This window comes from Sminthopsis crassicaudata, chromosome 2 (assembly GCF_048593235.1).
Source record: "Sminthopsis crassicaudata isolate SCR6 chromosome 2, ASM4859323v1, whole genome shotgun sequence".
In the NCBI taxonomy this organism is placed as follows: domain Eukaryota; kingdom Metazoa; phylum Chordata; class Mammalia; order Dasyuromorphia; family Dasyuridae; genus Sminthopsis; species Sminthopsis crassicaudata.
Genome location: NC_133618.1, coordinates 573633834 through 573660084, shown reverse-complemented (window position 1 = coordinate 573660084; position 26251 = coordinate 573633834). Strand labels below are relative to the sequence as shown.

Genomic DNA, 26251 nt, shown 5'->3' with positions numbered 1-26251 from the left:
CAAATGAACTGACTTTTTAAAATTGAAGCTTTTATTTTTTAAAACATATTCATGGATAATTTTTCAACATTAGCCCTTGCAAAACTTTGTGTTCCAATTTTCTCTACTCTCCCCTTACCCCCTCCCCAGATGGCAAGTAATCCAATATATGATAAACATGGTAGAAATATATGCTAAATCCAGTATATGTGTATATATTTAAACAATGATCTTGCTGCATTAAAAAAATCAAGTAAAACAGGAAAAAATGAGAAATAAAATAAAATGTAAGCAAACAACAACAAAAAGAGTAAAAATACTATGTTGTGAACCACACTTAGTTCCCACACTCCTCTCTCTGGATATAGATGGCTCTCTTCATCACAAGATCATTGCAACAGGTCTGAATCATCTCATTGTGGAAGAGAGCCACATCCATCAGACTTGATCACCATATAATCTTGTTGCTGTATACAATGATCTCCTGGTTCTGCTCATTTCACTTAGCATCAGTTCATGGATGGAGAGACTTCTCCAGGCATCTTTGAAATCATCCTGCTGATTGTTTCTTACAGAACAATAATATCCCATAAGATTCACACATACTATAATTTATTCAACCATTCTCCAACTGATGGGCATCACCTCAGTTTCAGTTTCTTGCCACTACAAAAATATACATACAATTGTCTGAATGAACTGACTCTTTAAATCAATTAGGAATTTTAGCACTTAATAGTCTATTGCAATAGTGCAGGCTTTGCTCTAGAATCAGGCAACCTGAGATGAACTCTGTTCTTTATTGCTGGTACTATTGAAAAAAAAAAATAAACATATTCTGAGCAATGAATTGTCTTGACTTCCAGAAACTAGTTCTTTTCTGACATATTGTTACCCTCCTGATTGAGGTCCTTAGAAGCCCCTCTTCTAATTGTATTAAACTTAGTACAAGACTGTCTTTTGGTGCTGCCCTGGCTCATTTTGAGTCACAGCATCTGCCTCAGCAACCCAGTCTTTTTGCTGCTCTATATAGCAGCATGAAAGAATCTGAAGGTTCCTCTGTTAGGAAGTCCCAGGAAGTTCCTACTAGTTTCCTTTTGAGTAGTTGTCAATTGATCAACAAATGTCTATTAAGTATTTACTATGTTCCCAGTAGGTCAGTTAGATGGCACAGTGTATAGAGTGTTTAACCTGAGGGCAGGAAGACCTGAATCCAAATCAGGCTTTAAACAATTACTAACTGTATGATCCTGGACAAGTCACTCAAAACTATTTGCCTCAAGTTTCTCATCTGTAAAATGAGCTGGAGAAGGAAATAGAAATCTATTCTAGAGTCTTTGCCAAGGAAATCCCTAATGGGATCATGAAGATTAGGACATTGATGAGGAGTAAACTGAGGTCTAAACCGAGATGGGTCAGTTCCTTTTCTCTCTCTTCTTCCTTTCCTAAAGTAACCAAGAGCGGGGTCGGTAGCAAATGAAATACTTAATGCTGTATAGAAACATATTCTTTATTGATTAGAATGGAAACACCGGAGAGCCCGTGGGCAAAATGGCTGCATGATACAAGGCCAATTTTGCAAAGAGTAGATTTTTGAGGACTCTGTTTTATACAAGAGCACAGTCATTCAGATGCAGTGATGTAAGGAGGTTCCTGAGAGTGATGTAAATAAGATAAGGATTCTCTTGTTATCTTTTGGGGACAGACAGAAGTCTCTTCCCAAAAAGGAATTTCCTGCTGGCATTTGGTGTATTTGAGCAGATTAGAATGGGGGCTGTAAAACCCCAGCCAGCTCAGATAGCCCAAACTAGTTTGACCAGATCTTGTATCAAAGGTCCAAGTCCCAAAGGAAGTTGGAGATCAAACAAGGAATATCAAGGGGCTACCACCCCCAACAGACATAGTCGAAAACAAGTGAGATCATCATGTGCCCTGTGTTAGGTACTGGGCATATGAAAATAAAATCAAAAAAGTTTGGAACAGTTCCTGTCCCCAAAGGTCCCTCAGATTAAGATATCTGAAAGCCCATTGGCAATAAAAATTATCTACATTAAGTCTGGAACTATGAACTCTTTCTGCAAATTACACCAACAACAGTTAATTTAATTCATTTATTATTTATTGAGTACCTAAATAGCCTACCATGATGAGGAATACAACAGAGGTATATAATACCCTCTCTGGAGCACCTATAGCCAGTGGTCCTCAAACTTTTTAAATAGGGGGGCAGTTCACTGTCCCTCAGACTGTTGGAGGGCCGCACTATAGTAAAAATAAAAGCTCACACTCTGTCTCCACCCCTCAGCCCATTTGCCATAACCGGGCGGGCCTCATCTAGCCCAAGGGCCGTAGTTTGAGAACCCCTGCACTAGGCAGATGAGAAACAGACATACACACCCCCAAATGGAATAGTCCCTGCCTTCAGTGAGCTTACAATCAATCGATCTACAATCATTCCATCCACAATGCTCGATTATATATCCTGTACTTATATAGCCTAGCACAGTAAGGAACATAGACATAATTCCTGCTCTCAAAGACCTTTTCCTTCTTGATGAAGAGAGAAGAGCTAAGTAAATACAATCAATAGATAACAGAAACATAATAGGCATTTTGGAGCAAATTCATGTTGCCATGTTGAAAGCTATTTTAAAAAGATCCATTCGATGATGAAATTGGAGACAGGAGTCACTAATTGGAGTCTAGACTCCGGAGAAAATCTTAATCTTTTTGTGCCCATGGACTTCTTTGGCAAGCCTGGCAAAGCTTGTGAACCGCTTCATAAAATAATGCTAGTAAATTCATGAAATCAAATACATAGTATTACAAAGTAAACCAATTACATTGAAATATAGCTATCAAAATGTATTTTTTAAAAAATCCCACAGATTTAAGAATATCAGATTAAGAATCTTTGGGAAAGACCAGGTAAGAGGTCATTATAGTCAAAACACTGAGAAGTAAGTCTCTTTGAATAAAATAGTGAGAGTAGAAATGGAGTGAAAGAAGAACATATCTCAGAGAAACATTCCAAATGAACTCTTGACAGAAATAATTACAGATATGATAAAGATGAAATGAATAGAGAATAGCATAGCATAGATTTAGATAAATAGGTTTTGATTAGGAGAAAGACTGTTTTTTGTAGAAAGGGGAGCCTAGAGAAAGGCACTGGATTTCAAAAGGAAAACAAAATATTAGTTCTGATTGGAATGTTTTTGGTGTGTCATGAAAATAAAAATATCCTAAATGTAAATAGTGATGAGAATGTCTAAGTCAATTCTGGAATTCTTTACCTATAGTCATGGAGATAGTAATTGAAGACAAGAAAATTAATGAGTTTAATGAGGGAAAGAGTATGGAGAAAAAAAAAATAGAGACTCCAGAACTGAGGAATATATGATAGTTACAGCTTATAGGAAAGAGAAGGAAAAGAAGAATCCATGTTAATAGTAGGTATAGTACCAGGATAGTATAATTAAGGGGGAGGACAGAGTCATTTAGAACTTAAGCAGGACAGTAGAGTTGTGGGGATAGAGACTAGATTATAGTAAGTTAGAAGGAATGGGTAATAAAAAAAATGAAGGGGGAAAAGACATAAAAAATTGAAGATAGTTTTGACAGCAGACTCATTCATAATTTAATAGGGATGACTTTTGGATTGGATAATAAGAAATAAATGACAAATTAAAAATACTGTTAAATCTGGTGCAGAGGGATTTATGGCATAATGGGTAAAATTGTATATAATGATAATAGCTAGCATTTATATAGCCCTGTAAGGTTTGCATTTATGTATGTTATCTAATTTGATCAGAACAACCTGTAAAGTATGTGCCATTGTTATGTATCTCCATTTCATATAGATGAGGAACCTGAAGCTGAGAGAAGTTAAATCCGTCAGTCAAAAAATATTTATTAAGTGCCCACTATATGCCAAGCATAATGCTAGAGATGCAAAAAAAAAAAAAAAAAAAAGCAAAAGGCAGTATCCGTCTTTAAGGAGCTCACAACGTAATAGAAGAGACAACAAGCAAATACACATACACAGAGATGTATTCATGTATGTGTGTGTGCGTACATACAAAATCTACATACATACAAGGTACATGGAAGATAATTAAGAGAGACAAGGCACCAGAATTAAGGTTGGGAAAGGCTTCTTGTTTAAGAAGAGATTTTAGTTATGACTTTAAGGAAGCCAGGGAAGCCAATAAGTGGAAAGAGGGATAGCATTTCAAGCATGAAACAGCCAAAGAAAATGCCCAGAGTCAAGAGATGAAGTGTTTTATCAGTTTTGTCAGGGGCCAGTACCACTAGAGCCCAGAGGATAGTGAGGAATAAGGTATGAGTAGGTGAAAGATAATGGTGGCTAGGAAGAGGGAATAGGTTATGAAATGCTTGAATGCCAAAAAGAATTTTATATTCAATTTTTGAGGTGATTGGGAATCACTGGAATTGATAGAGTAGGAAGATGATGTGGTCACATTTATATTTTAGGAAAATCAGCTTGGCTCAATGGAGATTGGATTGGAAAGGGGAGAGGTTAGAAATAGGCAGATCTACCAGCAGACTGCTTCAATAGTCCAAGCAAGAAGTGATGAGGACCTGAATCCCTGTGATTGCAGTATGAGAAAAGAGAAGGGGATTTGAGAGATGTTTTAGAGATAAAATCAACTAATCTTGGAAACAGATTGGATATGGTGGGTGAAAGATGGATGACAACTAGGTTGTAAATGTGATGGGGAGAGAAGTGACAGTGCCCTCACTGGTAATAAGGAAGTTTGGAGGAGGGGACAAGTTTTAAGGGAAAAATAATGAGTTCAGTTTTGGATAAGTTGGTTAGACATCCAGTTTGACATGTCTGACAGACAGTTGGGCTTGAGTTGGACTTGAGGTCAGCAAAGAGGTATATTTGAAAGTTATCAACATATCATTAAATCCAGGAAAGATCACCAAGTGGAATAGTACAGAGGTAGAGTGTCTGCCATGGAGCTCAGGGAGATACCTATGGTTAGAAGGCATGACCTGGATGAAGAATTATTGAAGAAGACTGAGGGTAAGGCTTGCCCAGGCTCACATAGCTGTGTCCACAACAGGAATCAAATTCACATCTTCCACACTTCAAGTTATACACTTCGATTTGAATTTTATTTGGTAAGTATGTGGAAAGTTTTGGAAATTTGGTACTAGAAATGATCAGGACTTAGAATGCTTACTATGGGAATGTGAACGAATAAAAGAGGGAAATTGGGAGTCCTCCCACATCAAAGGGCCTCAGTGGTAGTTGAAAGGAAAAGTTATGAAGGCCTGGCCCAAGATGATAGCAGAGAGGTACAGAAAGGAATGCTCAATGAGATGGAGATGGTTTGGACTCATTTGAAAGTAGAATGGATAAAAACAGAGGAGATAAAGAGATTATTTCTTCGTATTTCTATTGTTGCAGTTTTGGAAAGAATTTATTAAGGATGCTTTTTGCTCCAGACATCATGTTAAATAAAGTATAGTGATACAAAGACTGAAATAGGTCCAACACTTAAGGAGGTTTTATTCTATTGAGGGAGACAACATGTATGAAAGTAAGTGTGTAGAAGGTGCTCAGACAAGCTTTTGAAGGAAACAAGGGATTCTAAGAGCAGAGATGAGGAAGTATGGGGGACCACCAAAGATACATCAATGGGAGCTAGAGAGTGTTGTGTGTGAGAAGCAGCAAGAAGGCCGATTTGACTGGACCGTAGAATTATACTGTGGAATACAGGAAAAATAGTAGTATTTTATATTTTGCAGAAATAGATCAGATGAGGTTGTAAAGAGGTTTAATAGCCAAGCAGAGGAGTTTATATTCCATCCTACTGATAACAGATAGCCATTGGAATTTAATGAGCAGGAGAGTGACATGTTCAAGCCTGGGCTTTAGGAATATCAATTTGGCAGTTGTGTGGAAGACAGATTATAATGAGGTAAGATTTGAATCAAGAAGATGAGTTAGGAAGCTCTTGCAAATTCATATAGAAACAGGATCCACTAACTGACCTCATACATAAGGATCCCTGAAGGATGCATAGGTTTAGACAACCACAAATTAATATTTGTTGTTCAGGCATCTTGGTTATTTCTGACTCTTAGTGTGCCCATTTGGGGTTTTCTTGGCAAAAATCCTGGAGCAGTTTGCTATTTTTTTCACCATCTCATTTTACAGATGAGGAAACTGAGGCAAAAAAGTGACTTGCCCAGAGTCACATAGCCTAGTTTGAAATTGGATTTGAACTCACAAAGAAGAGTCTTCCTGACTCCATACCTTGTATTCTATCCATTGTGCCACCTACTTATTCCATATTAATACTATTTATGTTTTATTATATCTTTATTTTGTTAAATGTTCCTTATTTACACTTTAATCTGGTTTGGGTCTCACTTGGGACTATTGTGGGCTACCTATGGTTCGTAACAGGTTTGACTTCTCTGGTCTAGGTTAAAGGTGATTAGGGCCTGAACTGGGTTGGTGATTGTGTAAATGTGTGAAAACAAGGTGATAGATATGATAAATGTGGGAGAAGTAGAAATAATTAGATTTGGCTATAATTATATGAATGAAGGGTATGGAAGACTAAGGAATATAACTTTGATCGTAGACCTACATACTCTTGACAGAAATAGGGAAGTTTGGAAGAAAAGAAACAGGGAAAAGATAGTAAGTTCTGCTTTTGATATGTTGGTTTTAAGAAGCCTGTGGGATGTCCAGTTTGAAATACTTAATAGTTTAGTTGGTAATGCACAATTGAAGCTCAGAGAAAACTTTTACTTTTGTAAAAAGTAAGTAAAGTAAGTAAAAAAAAAAAAAAAAAAAAAAAAAAAAAAGTAAAGTTAAAAAAAAAAAGTAAAAAAGCATTTACTTTTGTCATATATGACCCAAACCCCTATACTATGGATGTTAGTGGGGCTTTTGTAAACCCAAAAGATGTGGCAAAAAAAGGAGGAGGGAGAACTCTGGTAAAACTTGGATTAAGAGCCATTCAGATGGATTTGTTCAGTTTGAAAAGCAAGAATTAGACTAAAGCAGATATAACTGATATAGGGTTTTGGGTGACTTTATTTTAAGAATATGGCATTATTCTTAAAATTTACATAGCTAAGAGAGTCATCATTATTGTGGGTGGGTGGGTGTATCTTATCAGCATGACCTAATGGAAAACACACATTTGACTTAGGCTCAGGATATCTGAATTCTAGACACTTATTATTATTTTGCTTCTTGGTTTTCTCATCTATAATGTGAAGATGTTAAAGTAGTTGATCTCCAAAGCCCCTTTCAGGTCCAAATCTTATGAAACTTTGATATTCCTTTAATTTTGTGTGACCTTCAAAAAGTTATTTCCCTGGTCAGGCCATCAGTTTCATCATCTGTAGATTGATGGTATTGGATTAGGGCCATGGTTCCCAGACTGTTCCATGGAGCACTAATATAGTGTGAATAGGGATTTTGAGAAAATTTAGGGGTTAGTGATATCTTCCCATGAAACATTAAATGTAAAATTATATATTTATACAAAATGCTTATAATGCGCAACAATTTCTTGGTATGAAAATAAGCTTAATTTTCTTTATATTGCTCCAAAACTTCTCCAACCTCATTTATCCTGGCATTGTGCCAGACCCCAAGACTTCTCAGACCTATATTTATGGGTTTCATCAATATATTTCAAGTTTCAAAGCTTTATGTGGCCAAATTAGTTTGAGAAACACTGGATTCTAAGGTCTCTTCAGGCTTTAACATACTCTGATCCTCTATGATTCCATTAACATACTTAGAAGAACAGTCAATCAAACTGCAATATGTAAATCCTCTTTTTCCCCTCTCCCTCTACAGGAAATATTTTGTGGTCCGTTTGTGCAACCACAAGTTAAAGCTGTAGGTACTATTTGTGATTTAAAAGTATATGAAGTAAAAGTCTTCAATAAGAGTTGACAGTTTGTGTTATACAATTTTTAAAAGGAATTTTCAGAGGTCAAGAAATTGGTCATTAAAATGCATAAGTTTTACTCAAATATATTTAAAGACCAGCAGTACTTGTCAAGCTATGTAAGTCTCTTTAGTTTGAAAATTGGGTGTATTTCATCTTATATTCTATATATTTAAGGCTTATTTGAACTTCCCTGAAAGATGCTAGCTATTTTTGTATAGCCTTGTACAAGAGGTGACAGAAACACAGTGTCTGTAAATGTCATTTTGCCATATGATCCATGCTACCTCTGAAGTTTGTATCAAGTACAGATGAAGCACAACTTCATATGTCACTTCTATGAAAAGAACAAGAGTCATTTGACCATGAAATTGGTTTCATCTGGATTTGTAATCGAATAGCAGGAGGTTCAACAAGTTTGAGCAAAGCAGTTCTCGGCACAATATTTCAGGCAGAAACGTGTAACTCAAAGTTTCCATAAATGAAAAGCATGTGAATTTTTAATCTGTGATTGACCTTTTTAATTTGGTAGTTAAAAAAACCCCACAATTGTCTTGGCAGTAATTTCATTTAAAAGGCACACATTTCATAGGTTTTCATAAATACTTTGAAAAAAATAAGCTGAAATAAAACATTAGATACTTCATATCTTTCAACTTAAATTTTTCAGTTTTCCAAAAGTCCTCTACTTTACAATTGCTTCTTTCTAAAGCTCCTTCAATCAATCAAGCAACTAATAAACATTTAAGTGCCTACTGTGTGTCAGGCAGTATATTCCTCAATGGCTGGGAATATGTAGCTTTTCATTTCTCTTACTCCTCAGTCTCCAAACACACTGCACATGAACACTACTCAGTATTATTTGGTAGACTATTAATGACATTCAGATGCCATGCTTCTGCCCTCTCTAAAGAAATAAGAATAAACCATTATGCAAGTTAAGTTTTCTCCTGTTCTATTCCATTTAAAACATTCAGAAGGGAGGAAAAAAGAGCATGGCTCTTTTCAGCAAAAGAAGTAAATCTCTGGCAGAGATAAGTTTATAAACCACTAAAAGCCTGCTACAGTTGTTAGTTTGAATAAAATTACATGTCACACAACATCTAACTTCTTCAAAGGGTTGGGAATTAAGTGGGAGATGTGAATCTCAGAGTGAGAAAATCCTATGATTAGAAAAAAGACTGTCCTAGGATTAGGCTCACTCCTATAATGTAGTGTGGACATCCCTCTGACATTCTCCCCTCACCTTCACCCCCCCCACACACACACATGCCCAGTTAGTGGAGCTATATGGAGCTGAGAAAAACCATGTGGAGCTAAAACCATGTGCTCCTTATAGCCAATAAACATTTATTAAGCATGTACTTTGTGTCTGCTACTAGGTCAGATGCAAGGGATGCAAAGGGAAAATTAAAATCATCTTTGCCAACTAAGAGCCTGCCTTTTGTCAAGGAACTGACACATACATGACTAAATCTAAGGGGATTTACTAGGGCTTGGGAGTGGGCACTAAAAGCCATGGTTAAAAAGAAAAGTCTCATGTGGAAGATGAACTCTGAAGGTAACTAGTGATACCAAGGCGACTAGGTGGCTCAGTGAATAAACCACTGTGTCTAAAATAGAAAGACCTGAGTTCAAATCCAACTTCAGATGCTTATAAGTTTTGTGATGCTGGGTGAGTTAACTTATCACTGGAAAAGAAAAGAGCAAACCTTTCCAGTATCTTTTCTTTTCTAATAAAATTTCATGGACTGTATGGTCCATGGGGTTACCAAGAATCAAATGAGAAAGTCAAAAGTGTTTAGTATCCAAGATATCTAGACAATTTGCAGCTATATGGGTCTGGATATGTGTATGTATAAGACTAAAATCCATTTTCCAATAGACAAGTGGTCAAAAGAAAAAACAATTCTCAAAAGAAGAATTACAACCTATTAACAATTATATAAAGAATGCTCCAGATCACTTATAATAGGAGAAATGAATATCATAACACCTGACACCCAGCAAATGAACAAAGAAAAGAATAATTGGCATTTGGAAGGGTTGTGGAAAGATGGGTTCACTTGTGCACTGTTGATGAAGCTGTGAATTAATACATCCAGGGTAGCTAGGTGGTGCAGTGGATAGAGCACCAGCCCTGAATTCAGGAGGACCCAAGTTCAAATCTGGTCTCAGACACTTAACACTTCCTAGCTGTATGACCCTGGGCAAGTCACTTAACCCTAGCCTCAGAAAAAGAAAAAAAAAAGAAAAGAAAAGAAAAGAAAAAAAAAAGAATTAATACATCCATTTTGAGAAACAATTTTAATTATGCAAATAAAGTGACCTTTGATCCAGAAATTCTACTTTTGGGCATATGTTGCAAGAACATTATTGATTTAAAAAGTCCTCATGTACATCTTACAATAGTAAGTAGCAAAGAACTGGAAAGGAAATAAAGGCCCATTGATTTGGGATTGGCTAAACAAATTGTGGAACATTAATATTGATCTATATAAAGTCCCCTATATATTATAGGGGAGAATGGACAAAGTTCTTATGTAATCAAGAGATAAGCTTTGCTTAGTTTCTGGGTATCACCTTTAATTTGTTCCAATGAAAGATCCTTTTAATTTTGGTCATGAGTTATCCCATCCTTTTTTTCCCAAGAGTCTGGAAAGACTTTAGAAAAAATTATTAATACCTCTAGAGAAACAAAAATGAAATTGTTAACATATTTCCATAATAACCTAATTTTTTCATTCTACAAATATTTATTAAACATTTGTTGCATGCAAGATTGTACCAAACAAATAATGATGGAAATATAAAGATGAATAATACATGGGCCCTGTTGTTATGCAGTTTGTACCTTTTTTGGTCCTTTAAGTTTTCTAAATTATTTTCCTCTTAACAACTCTCAGTAGAAAAGAGTATTACCATTAAATTCGCCCTGCACCATTTTAGAGTAAGAACCTGAAGGGATCAATATTTGGTCTAGTGCAGTTTAACATTTCATCAAGGACTTAAATAGAAATATAAGAGATTATGCCTACCCAAGTAGCAGAAGAATCATAGCTGAAATGACAAAATTAAAGTTCAAAGAAACTGTGGTGAGCTTAGAACACTGAGTGAACTCTAACAAAACAAAATTTAGTGGAAGAAAAATACAAAATTTTGCATTTGAGGGTCAAAAAATCAGCTTCATGGGTATAAGATGGACCACCTGTAATTAGAGCTGTCATGATACCATGCTTATCAGTTCTTCTGCTGAGCGGCTAAAAACTAATGGATTACCTGAGCTTGGATATTCTGACTTGAAATAGGATTAATGTTAATTGGATGTCTTCACTAAGTCTAGCACCAGGGTGAACTTCGGGGAGGTGGAATGGTGGCAAACCAGGATCCCTGAGGAGAATCAGCTAAGGCCAGAAGCAGAGTAGGTTTAGTGTGCTCATCAGTGAGATTAGACCTGTGAATGGTTGCTGTATTTCTAACCGAGGCAAGATAGGGAAATCAAATCTCAAAATGGCAAAACAAAACAAAATTTTAAAAAAGAAAAAAAAGAAAAAGAAAAAAAAACCCTGATTAGGTTAGTTAGATTATAGTTTATTAATTATATGATAGAAAAAGATCTGGAAGTTTTAACAGACACCAAGCCCAAATAAAGTCAATATACAACAATAGTCTGACATGATAGCCAATAAAATTAATGCGATCTAGTGTCCAGAAACAGGAGATGATACTATTGCTGCCCTGTCCCCTGATGAGATCAAAACTGGAGAACTGGAGATCTGCCCTGAATGCTGCATTTTAGGAAGGACATGCATATGGTGGAAAATGGACAATGGTAGTCTGCCAACATGAGTAAGAACCTAAATAAAATTAATTGAGAATGTTTAGTATGGGAAAGGAAGAGAAGACTTCGGATGATAGTTATCTTCAAGTATCCTAAAGACTGTCATATGGAGAAAGGAAAATTAAGAAAAAAGGACAGAAGTTGCAAAGAAATAAATTTAGATTTGATATAAGAAAAGCCTTCCTATAATTTATTGTTGCTGTTCAGTTGTAAGCATGGCTAACTCTTCATATACTCATTGGTTTTCTCAGTAAAGATACTGGAGGGATTTGTCATTTCTTTGTCTATCTCATTTTACAGAAGAGGAAACTGAGGCAAACAGAATTAAGTGACTTGCCCAGGGTCATGCAGCTAGTAAGTGTCTGAGGCCAGATTTGAGCATCCTGTCTTCAGGCCCAGCATTCTATGCACTATGGCACCACTAACTTCACCAAACAGAAATGGAATGGGCAATCTTGAAAATGGGTTTCCCTTCATTGAAAGTCTTGAATCAAAGGCTAAATTAACCTCTTGTTGGTTATGTTGTAGAGAGAATGTTTGTTCAGATATGAACCAGAGAAGATGGCCCATGAATTGCTTTTAAAATTCTTCGATTCTCAGAGTGGCGTATTGACTTTTTTTGTGCTGAGATGACAGTTCCATGACTACAAACCTTGTTTTCTGACTTTAACTTTTTTGTTCTGTTCATTGCATCATGCTCATCAATAATAATTATAATCCCCTATAAGATTGTAGAAATTCCACAGGTACAAAGGTACAGAGTCCTGTGTTGGTTGAGAGAAGGAGAAAACCACATCTGGTTTTCAAGAAAGAAATCCAGATGTGTTACTCACCTCATTGGAAATAGTTTTTTTCCACCCAATTTGAAAAACTGCCATAAAATGCACTGCCCTTTTGACATCTGGAATACTCACTGCCTGTGCATACAATTGGACCTGATCAAATACCATGGAACAGTCAGCATGCAATGACAATCCCCATTTATGAATTTTCTATATGGAAGTGAGCGATATTTTGTCTAAATATCAGTTCCACATCATAATGGTATGAAATCTAGAATCATTGCTTCAGAAGAGACCTAACACATGATCTGGTGTAATATCTTCATTTTACAGATGAGTCCTAGAGAGGGCTCGATTGATATGCTCAAGATTGCTGAGCATGTGCAGTCCCAGAGCTCCTAGCTCTCAATACAGCTTAAATCTGCACTCAGACTTTTGGACACCTTTTGTAGCTTCCATAGCAGCACTGTCTAGCTGTTGCTGCGGCTGCTACTGCACATGTCTGATTTTTTCATCATCGTAATTTAGACACCCAGAGGTGTGCTTATAAAAGGGGAGTCTTACAAGATCTAGGTGGATTCCAAGTCACATGTTTGCCAGTGATTGATGAATTATATGGCCCATATAACTTTGAAATGTGAGTCAGACTCGTTTTAAATAAGGTGGGTAGTGTGGACTTGAATTTGAGGGATCTAGCTTTGAATCCTAACTCTTTTTTTTTTTATTTTTTTTATTTTTTTTTATTTTATTTATTTTTTTTATTATATATATATATATGTATATATATATATATTTTATAATATTATCCCTTGTATTCATTTTTCCAAATTACCCCCCCTCCCTCTATTCCCTCCCCCCGACGACAGGCAATACCATACATTTTACATGTGTTACAATATAGTCTAGGTACAATACATGTGTGTGAATATCATTTTCTTGTTGCACAATAAACATTAGAATCCGAAGGTACATGCAACCTGGGCAGACAGATATTAGTGCTAACAATTTACATTCACTTCCCAGTGTTTCTTCTCTGGGTGTAGCTACCTCTGTCCATCATTGATCAACTGGAAGTGAGTTGGATCTTCTCTATGTTGAAGATTTCCACTTCCATCAGAATACATCCTCATACAGTATTGTTGTTGAAGTGTATAGTGATCTTCTGGTTCTGCTCTGAATCCTAACTCTTATTATAATTTCCTAACTTTGTCACCATTCTTTGTCTGAGCTTTTTCCTGTGTAAATACAATGGTTTTGGACTCAAGAGCCATTGAAGTCCCTTCTTTCTCTAACTCTGTGACCTGATCTAAGATCTCAGGTCTGTGATTCTCTAATTGTCATTTGAAGTCATTTAGTATGAAATGGGCAGCTAAGTGACTCAGTGGAGAAAGAGCTATGCCTAGAATCAGGGAGACTCATCTTCATTCATTTAATCTGGTCTCAAACACTTACTGGCTGTGTGATCCTGGACAAATCACTTAACCCTATTTGCCTCAGTTTCCTCATCTGTAAAATAAACTGGAGAAGGCAGAGGCAAACCACTCCAGTATCTTTGCCAAGAACCCCAAATGGGGTTATGAAGAATTTGACACAACTTAAGCAACTAAATCCTGGTATGAGTTTACTCAAGAGAACAGTGTATAGACCTTTTCTCTATTAGTTCAAGTCTATGAGGAAATGCTATTTTAGCAGCATTTCTTAGATAGTCCCCGTTGTTCCTGCCTCATTTTTCTACCCCCTCTAAACTGAAAGCAGCAAAGCTAAATACGTGATGTTGAACAAGTGTTTAATGTTCAAGATTATCACAGGGTATGTTAAATCCTAAATAAACTTTAAGGGGCAGCTAGGTGGTGCAGTGGATAGAGCATCAGCCCTGAAGTCAGGAGGACCTGAGTTCAAATTTGTCCTCATACGCTGAACACGTCCTAGCTGTGTGACCCTGGGCGAGTCACTTAACCCCAGCTGCCTCAGAAAGAATGAATGAACAAAGTTTAAGGCTCATCTTGAAACCCCCATGCTTGGAATTATTCCTTTCTCCATTCTACCTCTTGGAATGCTAACATCATTCACTGCTCAGCTCAATTACCAGTCCCTACAAAGGGTCTTTCTTGTTACCCACAGTGGTATTGTTCTTCCTCCCCAAACAACTCCCCCCAAATACTTTTAGTTTGAATTGAATTATAAGGAAGGCCCCAGAAATGTGGCACAAAATTCCCAAAGTCACCCAGCAAGTTAGTGGCAAAAGCTTTTTTCTTCTGTTATCCATTTATCTATGAGGGCACTCATATTTTCCATGCAGGAGTGAAATTTTACAACTCAAAGGGACTGATGTATCTTTCAGGTGCTGCCGTATGGTCTGACATTTAGTATCCCAAGAGTTTAGATGACATGTTAGGGCCTTTGGCTTTTCTGTCCAATGAAAATACAGCCAGTGTTTGTTATAACCCAGATGTGAGAGTCCATGTGTGGACAGAATTCTGGGAAGACTGTACATTCCATCTTGCACTGAGACTATTTGACATTGGACATGCTTTCCTATGTGAAGGATTGATGCAGTATATCTTTTGTCAGGGGCTCATAAAAGTAACTTTCCTGTAGAAAAAAAAAAGTTTTAGAAACATAAGAATGTTTTTAGAGAGAGACGCATCATGATCCTGATGCTTAATTTAGTGTTCTGGTTAACTTAATATTTGATGAAAATTTTCACCTGGAATACTATCTAAAGTTTTAAGAAACTTCTTGTTTCAGATAGTTTCTCCAGGGAAAATGTTGTCCATAAAAGAGAAAAAAAGTTTTAGTTTGAGGAAAAAAACACACACAAAAACATGCTAGCCTTATCTGTATTCTGGAACAAAATCAGAAATAGAAACAAGAGAGTATAACAGATTAAGAAAACGGCTTACTTTTTGTTCTTGGTTTGTTTCTCATGGTTTAGAAAGTATCTGTTCCCAATATTTGAAAGTTTCCTTTGGTTTCAGATAAAGTTCGTTTATATCAAATAGGGGAATGATTCACTTACCCTCAATTCTATTAACCTCAGTTATCCAGAATAATGTAGAAACTAGTAAATAAAACATGCATTTGAGTTATCAGAAGGTTTATGCACTTTATTTACAAGGGAGCCTCTCATGCTCTCACCCAGCACCTATTTATTTTTATTTTTATTTTACATACAATTATGACAAGTTTGCTATTCAATTTCTCATCCTAGTATAACACAGAAACAACAGATTAGAAAGGCACCAGGTACTAGCACCAATTAGAGGCAGGTGTACTGACAAAAATAAGAAGTCACAGCCAACAAAGAAGAAACATTAAAAAAAAAACCATCAGAATGAAAACTTTTTTTTAATTTTTAATTTTTACTGAGGTAATTGAGGTTAAGGGTCACACAGCTATGAAGTATTAAGTATCTGAGATAAGATTTGAACTCAGTCCCCCTGACTTCAGGGCTGGTGCTCTATCCACTGTGCCACATAGCTACCCAAAAATTTTTATTTTTTTAATTTTAAATTATTAAACCACAACATTATAATGTCATTTTGTTGTAGAGACAAATAGCCTCATGTCTTAGTCTAAAAAGAATATACTAAATTGTAATAGTTTAGTAAATTAGCAGGAAAATACTTAATCCAATTCAATATTCTGTAGCTAAGTGGTACAAGAGACAAAATATTGGATAGAATGCTGGATGTGGAATTAGAAAAGACTTGAGTTCTAATTTTACTCCAGACACTATGTGTCTGACCCTAGGAAAGTGATTTAACCTCATCAGCCCTCAGTTTACTCATCTGCAAAATGAGGATAATGATAGAAGCTAGTTTACTTTGCTGTGATGATCAAATGAGATAACATTTGTAAAGCACTTTGCAAACCCTAAAATGTCAGAAATGCTAACTGTTGTTGTTATTTTCATTGTTATCATTTTCTTCTTAAGAAAATCAGGCAATCATTCTCCAATGGATAAATTGTCAAAAGATATGAATAGACAATTTTCAGATGAAGAAACTGAAACTATTTCTAGTCATATGAAAAAGTGCTCTAAATTACTAGTGATTAGAAAAATCTCTCAGGTACCACTACCCACCTCTCAGATTGGCCAAGATGACAGGAGAAGGTAATGGCATGTTGGAGGGGATGTGGGAAAACTTTAACACTAATACATTGTTGGTGGAGTTATGAACACTGATTCAACCATTTTGGAGAGCAACTTGGAATTATGTCTAAAGAATTATCAAACTGTGCATACCTTTGATCCAGTAGTGATTCTACTGGGCTTATATCCCATAGAAATCATAAAGGAGGAAAGGGACCCACATGAGCAAAAATGTTTGTGGCAGCCCTTTGTGTGGTGGCTAGAAATTGGAAACCGAGTGGATGCCCATTACTGGAGAATGGTTAAATAAGGTTATGGTATATGAATATTAGGAAATATTACTGTTCTGTAAGAAATGACCAGCAGAATGATTTCAGAAAGACCTGGAGAGACTTACATGAACTGATGCTAAATGAAATGAGCAGGACCAGATCACTCTACACAGCAACAGCAAGAGTATATAAAGATTCTGAAGAATGCAACTCTTTTCAACAAGGAGTTGATTCAAGCCAATTCTAATAATCTTGTAATGGAGAAAGCCATCTGCATCCAGAGAGAGAACTGTGGGAACTGAGTGTGGATCACAGCATAATATTTTCACTCACATTGTTTTTGTTTTGTTGTTGATTTTGTTTTCTTTTTCATTTTTCACTTTTTGATCTGATTTTTCTTGTTCAGCATGATAATTGTGGAAATATGTATAGAAGAACTGTACATGTTTAATATATATTGGATTACTTGCCTTCTAGGGGAGAGGGGAGAGGAAAGGGAGGGAAGATAATTTGGAACATGGGGTTTTCAGGGGTGAATGTTGAAAATTATCTATGCTTATGTTTTGAAAATAAAAAGCTTTAAGAAAAAATGTCAGATAAGGGTATAATGTCTTTTAAAAGAGCTTTCTATCTGGAGTAATAAAAAATAATTCTATAGTTTTCAGTTTTAAAGGGGTTTAGATGCCTGGGACATTCATTTATGAACACTTCATTCAGCTTGGATGATGAATAAATGAAGTATTAAAGTATAATATTGCTACCAATAATCAAAGGTCAAATGAATTCTGATAATATTATATATATGCAGAATTAAAAAGAGGCCCATATGTAGTAGTAGGCCTTTCCAAAGTCTAACTAGGTTTGTAAACTCCCTTGACCTCAAGGGTCAAGGGCTGTCTTTTATCTTTTTTTGTATCTCCACCTCTTAGCGTAATATCTTTTAGACACTTACAAAATGATGATTGATTCACTGATTTGGTCAAATTCATAACCATAATAAGTGATAGAGAAAAGATTCAAACTTGGTGTCCTTTGACTCCAGAATCAGTACTCTAGTTTTCTTCATTGCCTCAAATGAGTCAGTCATATTCATCCCTAAGTATATCTGTTTCTTAAAGGAATGACGTGTTTCTTTTACTGACTGTAGGACTGCCCTTCTGATGCTGGTGACTTCAGAGCTCAACAGTGTTCAGCCTATAATGATGTCCAGTACCAAGGCCACTACTATGAATGGCTTCCTGTCTATGATGATTCAGCAGCACCATGTGCCCTTAAGTGCCAGGCTCGAGGGCAAAACTTGGTTGTAGAATTGGCGCCCAAAGTTCTTGATGGGACTCGCTGCAACATTGACTCCTTGGATATGTGTATTAGCGGAATTTGTCAGGTGAGTCAAAATTCTTTTCTGTGCTTCTCTCCTAGATTGTAATCTTTATAAGTAAAAATCCTTCTGTATTCTACTTTATTCCTTACACACACAGTCAGAGACAAATATCATTAGTTCTGATGACCTATAAGGTTTGGACTCAGCTATCCTTTAGTTTTTCTAACTAAAACCAATGTCTATTTATGTATGTACAGTTTAAAATTCTCTGTTGCATGGAGGGATAAGGGAGAATAGAATCTCATTGCTGGCCTGTCATATTTAAATATTTTATTCTTTCCATTGTTTCTGATTATCATATAGATGATTGATTTGGCAAATTTTTTGAGCAAAAAATACCCTTTTGTATTATACATTAGGGTCTTGTTCTTGAAGCCACTGACCTGCTTTGTTTGTTGTTGTTGTTGTTTTTGTTATTGTTTTGGTAGAAAGGGGCACTGATCTGTTTACTGAAAACAATCTCCTGCTAGTTTTGCAACAGCTTCTCTGCGTAGCTACAGTTACTTGGGAGTTTTGTCACAATAAGGGGCAGCTGATGCATGGACCTCAGGTGCATGTTTTGAAGGAGCTGACAGTAAGTTTAAGGATATGTGAGTATTTAGGAGGCAGGTGGAAGATAGGGAGCAAGGCTCAGAGTTCAAATTTACTGACTTTGGAAAAGGTGGCAAATTTCAGAGCTGGAGGGAACAGTGGTTCCAATCCCTTATTTTACTAATAAGAAGAATGAGGCCCAGAAAGGAGAAATGTCTAGATGGCTTATATTACAATGGAGAAAGGGACTTAGTCTTACTGTTTTTAACACACATATTTGCTATTCATTACCTTGGGACAACATTTTTTAAAAATGAGGTTTCTTCCTTTTATCTGTGAGAGTGGAGGAAGAAGAAAACTAAATTTGCCACTGGTGATATTTTGCAGCCTGAAGCAAATGAATAAATGATGGAAAATGACTCAAAAATATTTCACATCCCATGAAATTCTCATAATCTTCTATAGATGATGTACCAAACCAACAGTAGTGATTCCAATTGCTTGCCACTAACTATATAGTACAATTAACACCATTTAAAGAAAAAGATAATATTTCAAGTTAATTTCAAAGAGAATCACTCTTTTTTTAGGGAAAATGGTATTCCTAGTATGAAGTTCCTAAATGTGGTGTGCTGGAAAATACTTATAGGAAAACTACCAGACTCCAAAAATGTATATTTTCAAGAATTTGTTAAAATAATTGGGAATATTGAATCTGAAGAAGAGAAGATTGGAAGAAGGGTGGGTGTGACAGCTATCTTTAAGGGTTGGCAGAAGGATGAGGGGTTCCACTTGTTCTGCTTGGCAGCAGAAACTGAACTGGAGCTGGTAGGTGGAAGTTTCTATGAAGCAAATTTAGACTTGATAAGAGGAAAAGCTTTCTAATAATTAGAGTGCTTCAAAAATGAAATTTACCAACCAATTTATACTAGAATCAAGGATGGAATCAAAAGAAAATAAGATAAACATAAAGGCATGTGGTATAATCTTGTTTGGCTAATATAAACTGAGATTAGGACAGCATATGTGGTATGTGTGTGCACATGTGTAATGCTATATGGAAGAAAAAAAACAGAATTAAGAAGAGTAAAAGTATTGCTTGGGTAGATGGGACATTGTTAATTGATGTCAGAGAGAAAGCAGAGCTGCTCAATTCATCACTATTTTCTCTTCCAAGGAAAATGATCTTTGAAAAAGAAAGGATAAATAGGTAAGTGATACCCAGGAAGAGTTGGGAGAAAATAAGAACCTAGATGTTCTGAATGCCACTTGGTCCAGAAGAGCTATGTCTTAGTACACTAATGGACTTGTCAAATGAGAAGTTGAACCAATGTCAGTGATCTCAGAAAAATCTGAGAGAAGTGGAGTCTGCAGATTTTAAATCAATGAGACTAATTCCAATATGGTCACAATACTAGAATATATTACTAAGGGAGTATAATCATAAATCTAGAGAAAGAAATAGTGTATACAAAAAATTGAACAGTGGATAGAGTACTGGGTCTTGAGTCAGAAGTTGTTTGTTGTACAGTCATTTAGTTGTGTCCCACTTTTTGTGAGTCTGTAGACCATGGCATATTAATACTGCTCATAGAGCTTTCTTGGCAAAAGAAAAAAAATGGAGTTTGCCATTTTCTTCTCTAGTAGGAGTCAGGAATATTTAAGTTCCAACCAAGTTTCAGACACTTACTTGCTGACCTTAGCCAAGTTACTGAAGCTTTTTGTTTGAGTTTCCTCATTTGTAAAATGGAGTTAATAACAGCACTTACTTTCCAGGGTTGTTGTGAGAAACAGATATAAAAACTGGAAAGGTTTTTTAGCACAGTGTCTGGCATGGAGTAAGTTCTATATTATTGCCAGTTCTTGTTCTCATCATGCATTATTATTATTTATTATGATGGCTTCTTCAAGAATAGGTCATGCCAAACTAACATTTTTTGATATGGTTTCTAGAATGATTAACTTCTATAGAGGAATTCTGTACTTTCAGTTTGCTTAATTTTTAGCAAAACATTTGAAAAAGTCTCATTTGCTGTTCTTTAGGAAAAACTAGGATAACAAAATTAGGTAAATTTGGAACTAATTCAATGGCTTGACTCAATGTATAGTCTTTAAAGATTAAACATCAACTTGGAAGGAGGGGTTCTTTGCAATGCTGAAAAGATCTGACTTAGCCTTGAATTTTTTAAACATTTCCATAAGTGACTTGGTTAAAGGTATAGATGAAATACTTATCAATTTTCCAGAAGACACAAATCTCAGAGACTTAATTAGTATGCTGGATGATAAAAATTAGAATTCAAAAGATCTCAACAAAATTAGAACATAGAGCTGAATCAAATAAAATGAAATTTAATAGGAATAAAGGTAATTATTGCATTTAGTTTCAAAATCACAATAGTTATTGTTATTGTTGCTGTTTGTCCTTCATTCTCAAAGAGGACCATGACATCAGGGAAGTGATGTTATGACATGCAAGTGAATTAGACTGAAGTGAGGGGGGTGCTATGTAAGATCAGCTGCATCACTTTCCCTTTCAGAGCCACCTAGCTCAAGTGGCAAGATATCAGTCTTATAAATACAAACTTTGAAAGAATCATTGATATAGTAGTTCCTTTAAAAAGGATTTGGAGGTGTTAGTGGATTGCATCATGATGAGTCAACAGAGTGATTTAGCAGTCACAGGTTTCTAGAATGAGGCATGTGATGGTCTCACAGTTATTCTTTGCCTTCATTCTTGTTCACTCTTATGCGTGACTCAAACTCTCACTGTACTATACCCTCGTCAGATCCATGTTTTAGCTTTTGTTTTTCACTTCTGGGTACCACATTTTAGAGAAAACATTAATATAGTCAGCTAGCTTTTATTAAGAGCTTACTATGTGTTAAGTGCTTTCTCCTTCCCTTGTTTGCTTCTTCCTCCCTTAAATGGAGGTCACATATGTTCAATCATGTAAAAGATTTTTAGGAAAAACTTCTTACAGAAGGTGGAACTTTGCTAAAACTTGAAGGAAGTAAGGGAAGCTAGGAGGTAGAAATGAAGTAAGAGTTCAAGGCATGATGGACAGAAGTAAAAATGTTCGGTTAAGAGATGAAGTATTGTGATCAGTAAAGAGGCCAGGGTCACTCAATCATAAAATAATTGGAATGGAGGAAAATATGAGAAGAAATATGTGCATTTGAGGAGAGGTTAGGGATAAAGAACACTTAGGAAGGGATTTGACTGCCAAACAGAGTCATTAGGCTTTTATGAATAGGAAAAGGCTATGGACAAATCTGTGCTTTAAAAATATCATTTTGACATTTGAGATTGTGTGGAAGGAAGAAGAGAACCAAATCAGTGAGGGGCTTTAAGATTATCCTATGTAATGGGATTTAGCTTGGTTAAAAAAAAAAAAAAAAACAACTAATATGGTATCTGTCTTCAAATATATGAAGGCTATCCATCATATAAAAAAGGATTTACACATTTTCTCGTTGATCCTAGAAAACAGAACTAGAAAAAGAGACAAAGTTGAAGCCTATTAGAAGAGGAGAAAAACTTCTTAAGAATTAGAGGGATCTCAGAGTACACAAGACAGCTTTGGATGACATCTTCAATGAGTTCCCCTGTAGGAGAAATTGCAATGCTTTTAAACAATCCTAAGCTACTACCTAGTACAAAAGTCCTATTTTCCCCATAACTCACATGGTGATCCTGCATCTTTGCCCATTAATTTTGGACAGTCTCTAAGAAATCTAGGTTTCAGTAGACCCAAAGGGCAATAAAAAGATACATAGTGATTGTAGAAAGGGTATAGCAAATTTTGAATGATGACCTAGTTCAAGAATTTATCAATAATTTATAAATAAATATTTTATTAGATGTTTAAAAAATGAAAAGAGGCAATATTGGTCATGTGTTAGAAGTGAGAAGTAAAAGATGAGTAACCTGAGTATTCCATTGGTACTCTGAAAATGTAAAAATCCTTAGAGCAGAAGAAGGTCTTTACTTGAGGTCCACAGATGTAGTCCATGGATGGTGTTCATCGTTTTGATGATCATGAATGAAAAAAAAAATCTTTATTTTTGCTAACCTCTAACTGAAATGAGTTTTTTTTTCAATTACTTATAATAATAACATAGGCTCCCACAAACTGCCAAAGGGGTCTAAGAAACCAAAAACCAGTAAGAACCTTCTCATTGACAGTCTTTTTGACTGCACTCAATAGTCAATGATTTTTTTATTAAACACCTACCATGTTCTTTCATAGCATCTTGGTAATCCTTATAAAGAATACAAAGAAACTCTGTCCTCAGGGAGTTTCTCATTTTATTGGAAGACATAAAAAGCAAACCAACAATGCAAGAGTTTTTTGGATTCTACCCTAGGCTACTCATTCTTGATTAGAAGAGCTCTTTTAGATCAGGGTTTCTTAACCTTTTTCCTTCATGATCTCTTTTTGCCCCCCAAATCTTTATCTCAAATTTGAGCTGATGTGCTTCTGGTAGCATTTGTTGATGTTGCATGGTGTTGAGAGCAAAAGTACAAAGGCGTATGTTGTGTATTTAGAACCCACTTTACTGCAGTGAAGTTGCATGATGCAACATGGGCAAGTGCTGCCAGAAAAACCTCAGATTCTTTATACATTTGATTTTGAATTAATTTTTGGTTACTGCATGTTTGGAAACTTTTTATTATTGCCAAATTTTTCACAACCCCCTCATTCAGTTATGTTGACTCCATATAGAGCCGCAAATCATAGTTAAGAATTTTTGCTCTAGATGGATACCTGTTCTTAGAGAGCAAAAGATCAAACAAGGCACTGAGGCCAGGCCTCAGACTTAATGGCTTCTGTTTGGTCCTGAATTTGGCTCTGGAACTAGAATCTTCTTTAAGTGGTATAAATAAAACACTATTGCAATCAAATCAACCCAATGCTATAAACATCTTGCTGGAATTGAATGGGAAATGGTAACTTGTAGCCATCATCAAATGCTTTTTTTTTTTTTTTTTTGTCCAGGACACTTTTGTAATATATATATATATATATATATATATATATATATATATATATATATATATATGTGTATATGTGTGTATGTGTGTGTATGTGTGTGTATATATGTGTGTGTATATATGTATGTATATGTATGTATATATGTATATGTATGTATGTGTGTATACATATATATATATATATATATATATATATATATATATATTTTTTTTTTTTTTTTTTTTAAGAGTTGAAGCTTCCTCAGAAGCTGACATAAATGCTTATCTGGGGCAGCTCAGAATCTCACTCTTCAGAGGAAATGGTTCCCATAAATTTCCTTTCTTGTAAAATGTGGCTACACAGTCAGCAGCTGTTAGGATGAGAGAGAGTAAACTTTGTGATTAGTTGCAATTGTTGCTGCAAAAACATCAGTCTTTTAAGCTCTGACATTTACTTGGCATGAGCCACAACAAGTTTGGCAAGTATTTTCCTGGTTAACTCATCTAAATAAACATGTTTCATTGTTCATATGGCTGCTGTTCCATTTGCCAGAGAGCAGTAGAGGAAAGATCTTTTCTGATTGCCTCCTGCTCTGGGTGTTGCTACTTTAGCTGTTTTTTTTTTTATTATTATTATTTTATGTAAAGAAAGCCTTACTTGGTAACCAGCCCTCAGCCTTTAAAACCAAGCTTGATTTGATGTTCATATACATCATATTCTCTGGGGACTGTGGCTGTGGAAAATCCACTTTGTCTTGTTTAAAAAGTTAATTTCAGATTTAACTGAAATTGGCAATTGGAAAAGAAAATGGTTCCTTGAAAAGAAACAAGTTCTTTTTGGAGAAGTTTTCTATCTGAAACAGGAAAATCCTCTGAAAGAGTTAGTTGATTAGGAGACCAGTGGTATCCACAGAGGCCTGCCCTTGTATGGTAATACAGGGTAAATAACCAGGAAGGAGAACTAGCTAAATAGACGAGAAGGAAGGAGGGAAAGAAAAAAAGGAGGAAGGGAGGGAGAGAGAAAGAAAGGAAGGAAGAGAAAAGTTTGTTGCAAAAATCCTAGATGTCTAAATGGTGCTAGCAAGTCAATATGACCATCAGTTTTCTAGAGGGGAAGAAGGTCATTTGGAAAGAATAATCAGTGTGTGTGGGGAACAACTTGCACTTCAACTTCAGTACATTGGAAATTATTTCTTACTTAGAGCTACAATTGACTTCTCCAGAATTTTACCCATTGCTCCTAGGTCTGTCTTCTGCAACCAAGCAGAAAAAGTTTAATCCACATTGCACTAGAAAATACTTCCAAATACTTGAAGCCATCTTTCTTTCTTCCTTCCATGTTCTTTGCTTCAGGCTCAAAGTCCACAGGTTTTCTAATCAGTTGTGAAATGGCATGAACTTGAAATCCTTATTGTCCTGGATACTATCCTCTGGATACTTTTAAATCGATCAGTTTCTTTTCTATAATTCAACGTAATACCCCACATCCTTCTATCCAGGACAGAGTCTCTGGGCATTTTCTCTGACTGTCCTCCATACCTGAAATATTCTTTACCTCACAGCCACCTATAGGTCTCTAGGGCTTCCTTTAAGTCCTAAATAAAATTCCATCTTCTGTGGGAAACCTTTAATAATCAAGCCCTCTTAACTCTAGTGCCTTTTTTTCCTTGTAATTATTTCTTTTCACCTCCTTAGTGTATGTTGTTTGTTCATCTCCTCCATTAGGTCATGAATTTTTTGTAGACAAGAACTGTCTTTTACTTTTTTTGCCCCTGGCATTCCCAGCATTTAGTACAATGTCTGGCAAATAGTAGGTACTTCATAAATGCTTATTAACTGACTGATAGGATAACAGGACTAGCACCTCCCTAATCTTGGACACAATGTCCCTCTCAATGCAGTGTAAAAGGAATGCTCTAAGCCATTGTGGATCGATTAATTAATATTGTCTTAACTCCTGATAATCAAGTATTTTTTTCCCCAGAAAGAGTACTTGAAGTGGTTCAGAAAATCCAAGTGAATTATTGTTAATGGTCTAGAATTCAACTGATTGACTTCAATCCTCAATTTCAGGGTCAGAGTCTGATTTAAACCACTCAAGCACAAGTCTACTGGGAGTTCACAGCTATTACTTATTTCTGACCTTTTTCATGTACTGAATTTTGGCTGTGAAATTAGCAGAGTGAGCTGTATTTTTTAAAATGTGAATTAAATATGAATTCATGGGGTTGAAAAGTTTCCAAGATCTTTTAAGCCTATAAAAACCCTTCAGAACAAGCCCAACCTAAATTCTAAGCTCACACCCTTCCTGGCAAAAAAAGAAAACAGAGGAATGTTCACTTTCATGAAACGTTAATTGGTAGGGGACGGTGAATTTATAAGGACACAACTTGGCCAAGACAGTACATTTTGCTAAGTAATAGCTGAATT

General features: G+C 35.8%; 1 protein-coding gene across 8 annotated transcripts in view; it reads left to right on the top strand.

Moving 5' to 3' along the window:
- The window catches only part of ADAMTSL3 (ADAMTS like 3), a 553717-nt gene that overhangs the window by 270409 nt on the left and 257057 nt on the right, over positions 1-26251 (top strand). For all 8 annotated transcript variants that reach the window (XM_074295268.1, XM_074295270.1, XM_074295266.1 and 5 more), the window contains exon 6: positions 18079-18315. In XM_074295268.1, the coding sequence (XP_074151369.1) occupies positions 18079-18315 (237 nt within the window). The remainder of the gene's footprint in view (positions 1-18078; positions 18316-26251) is intronic.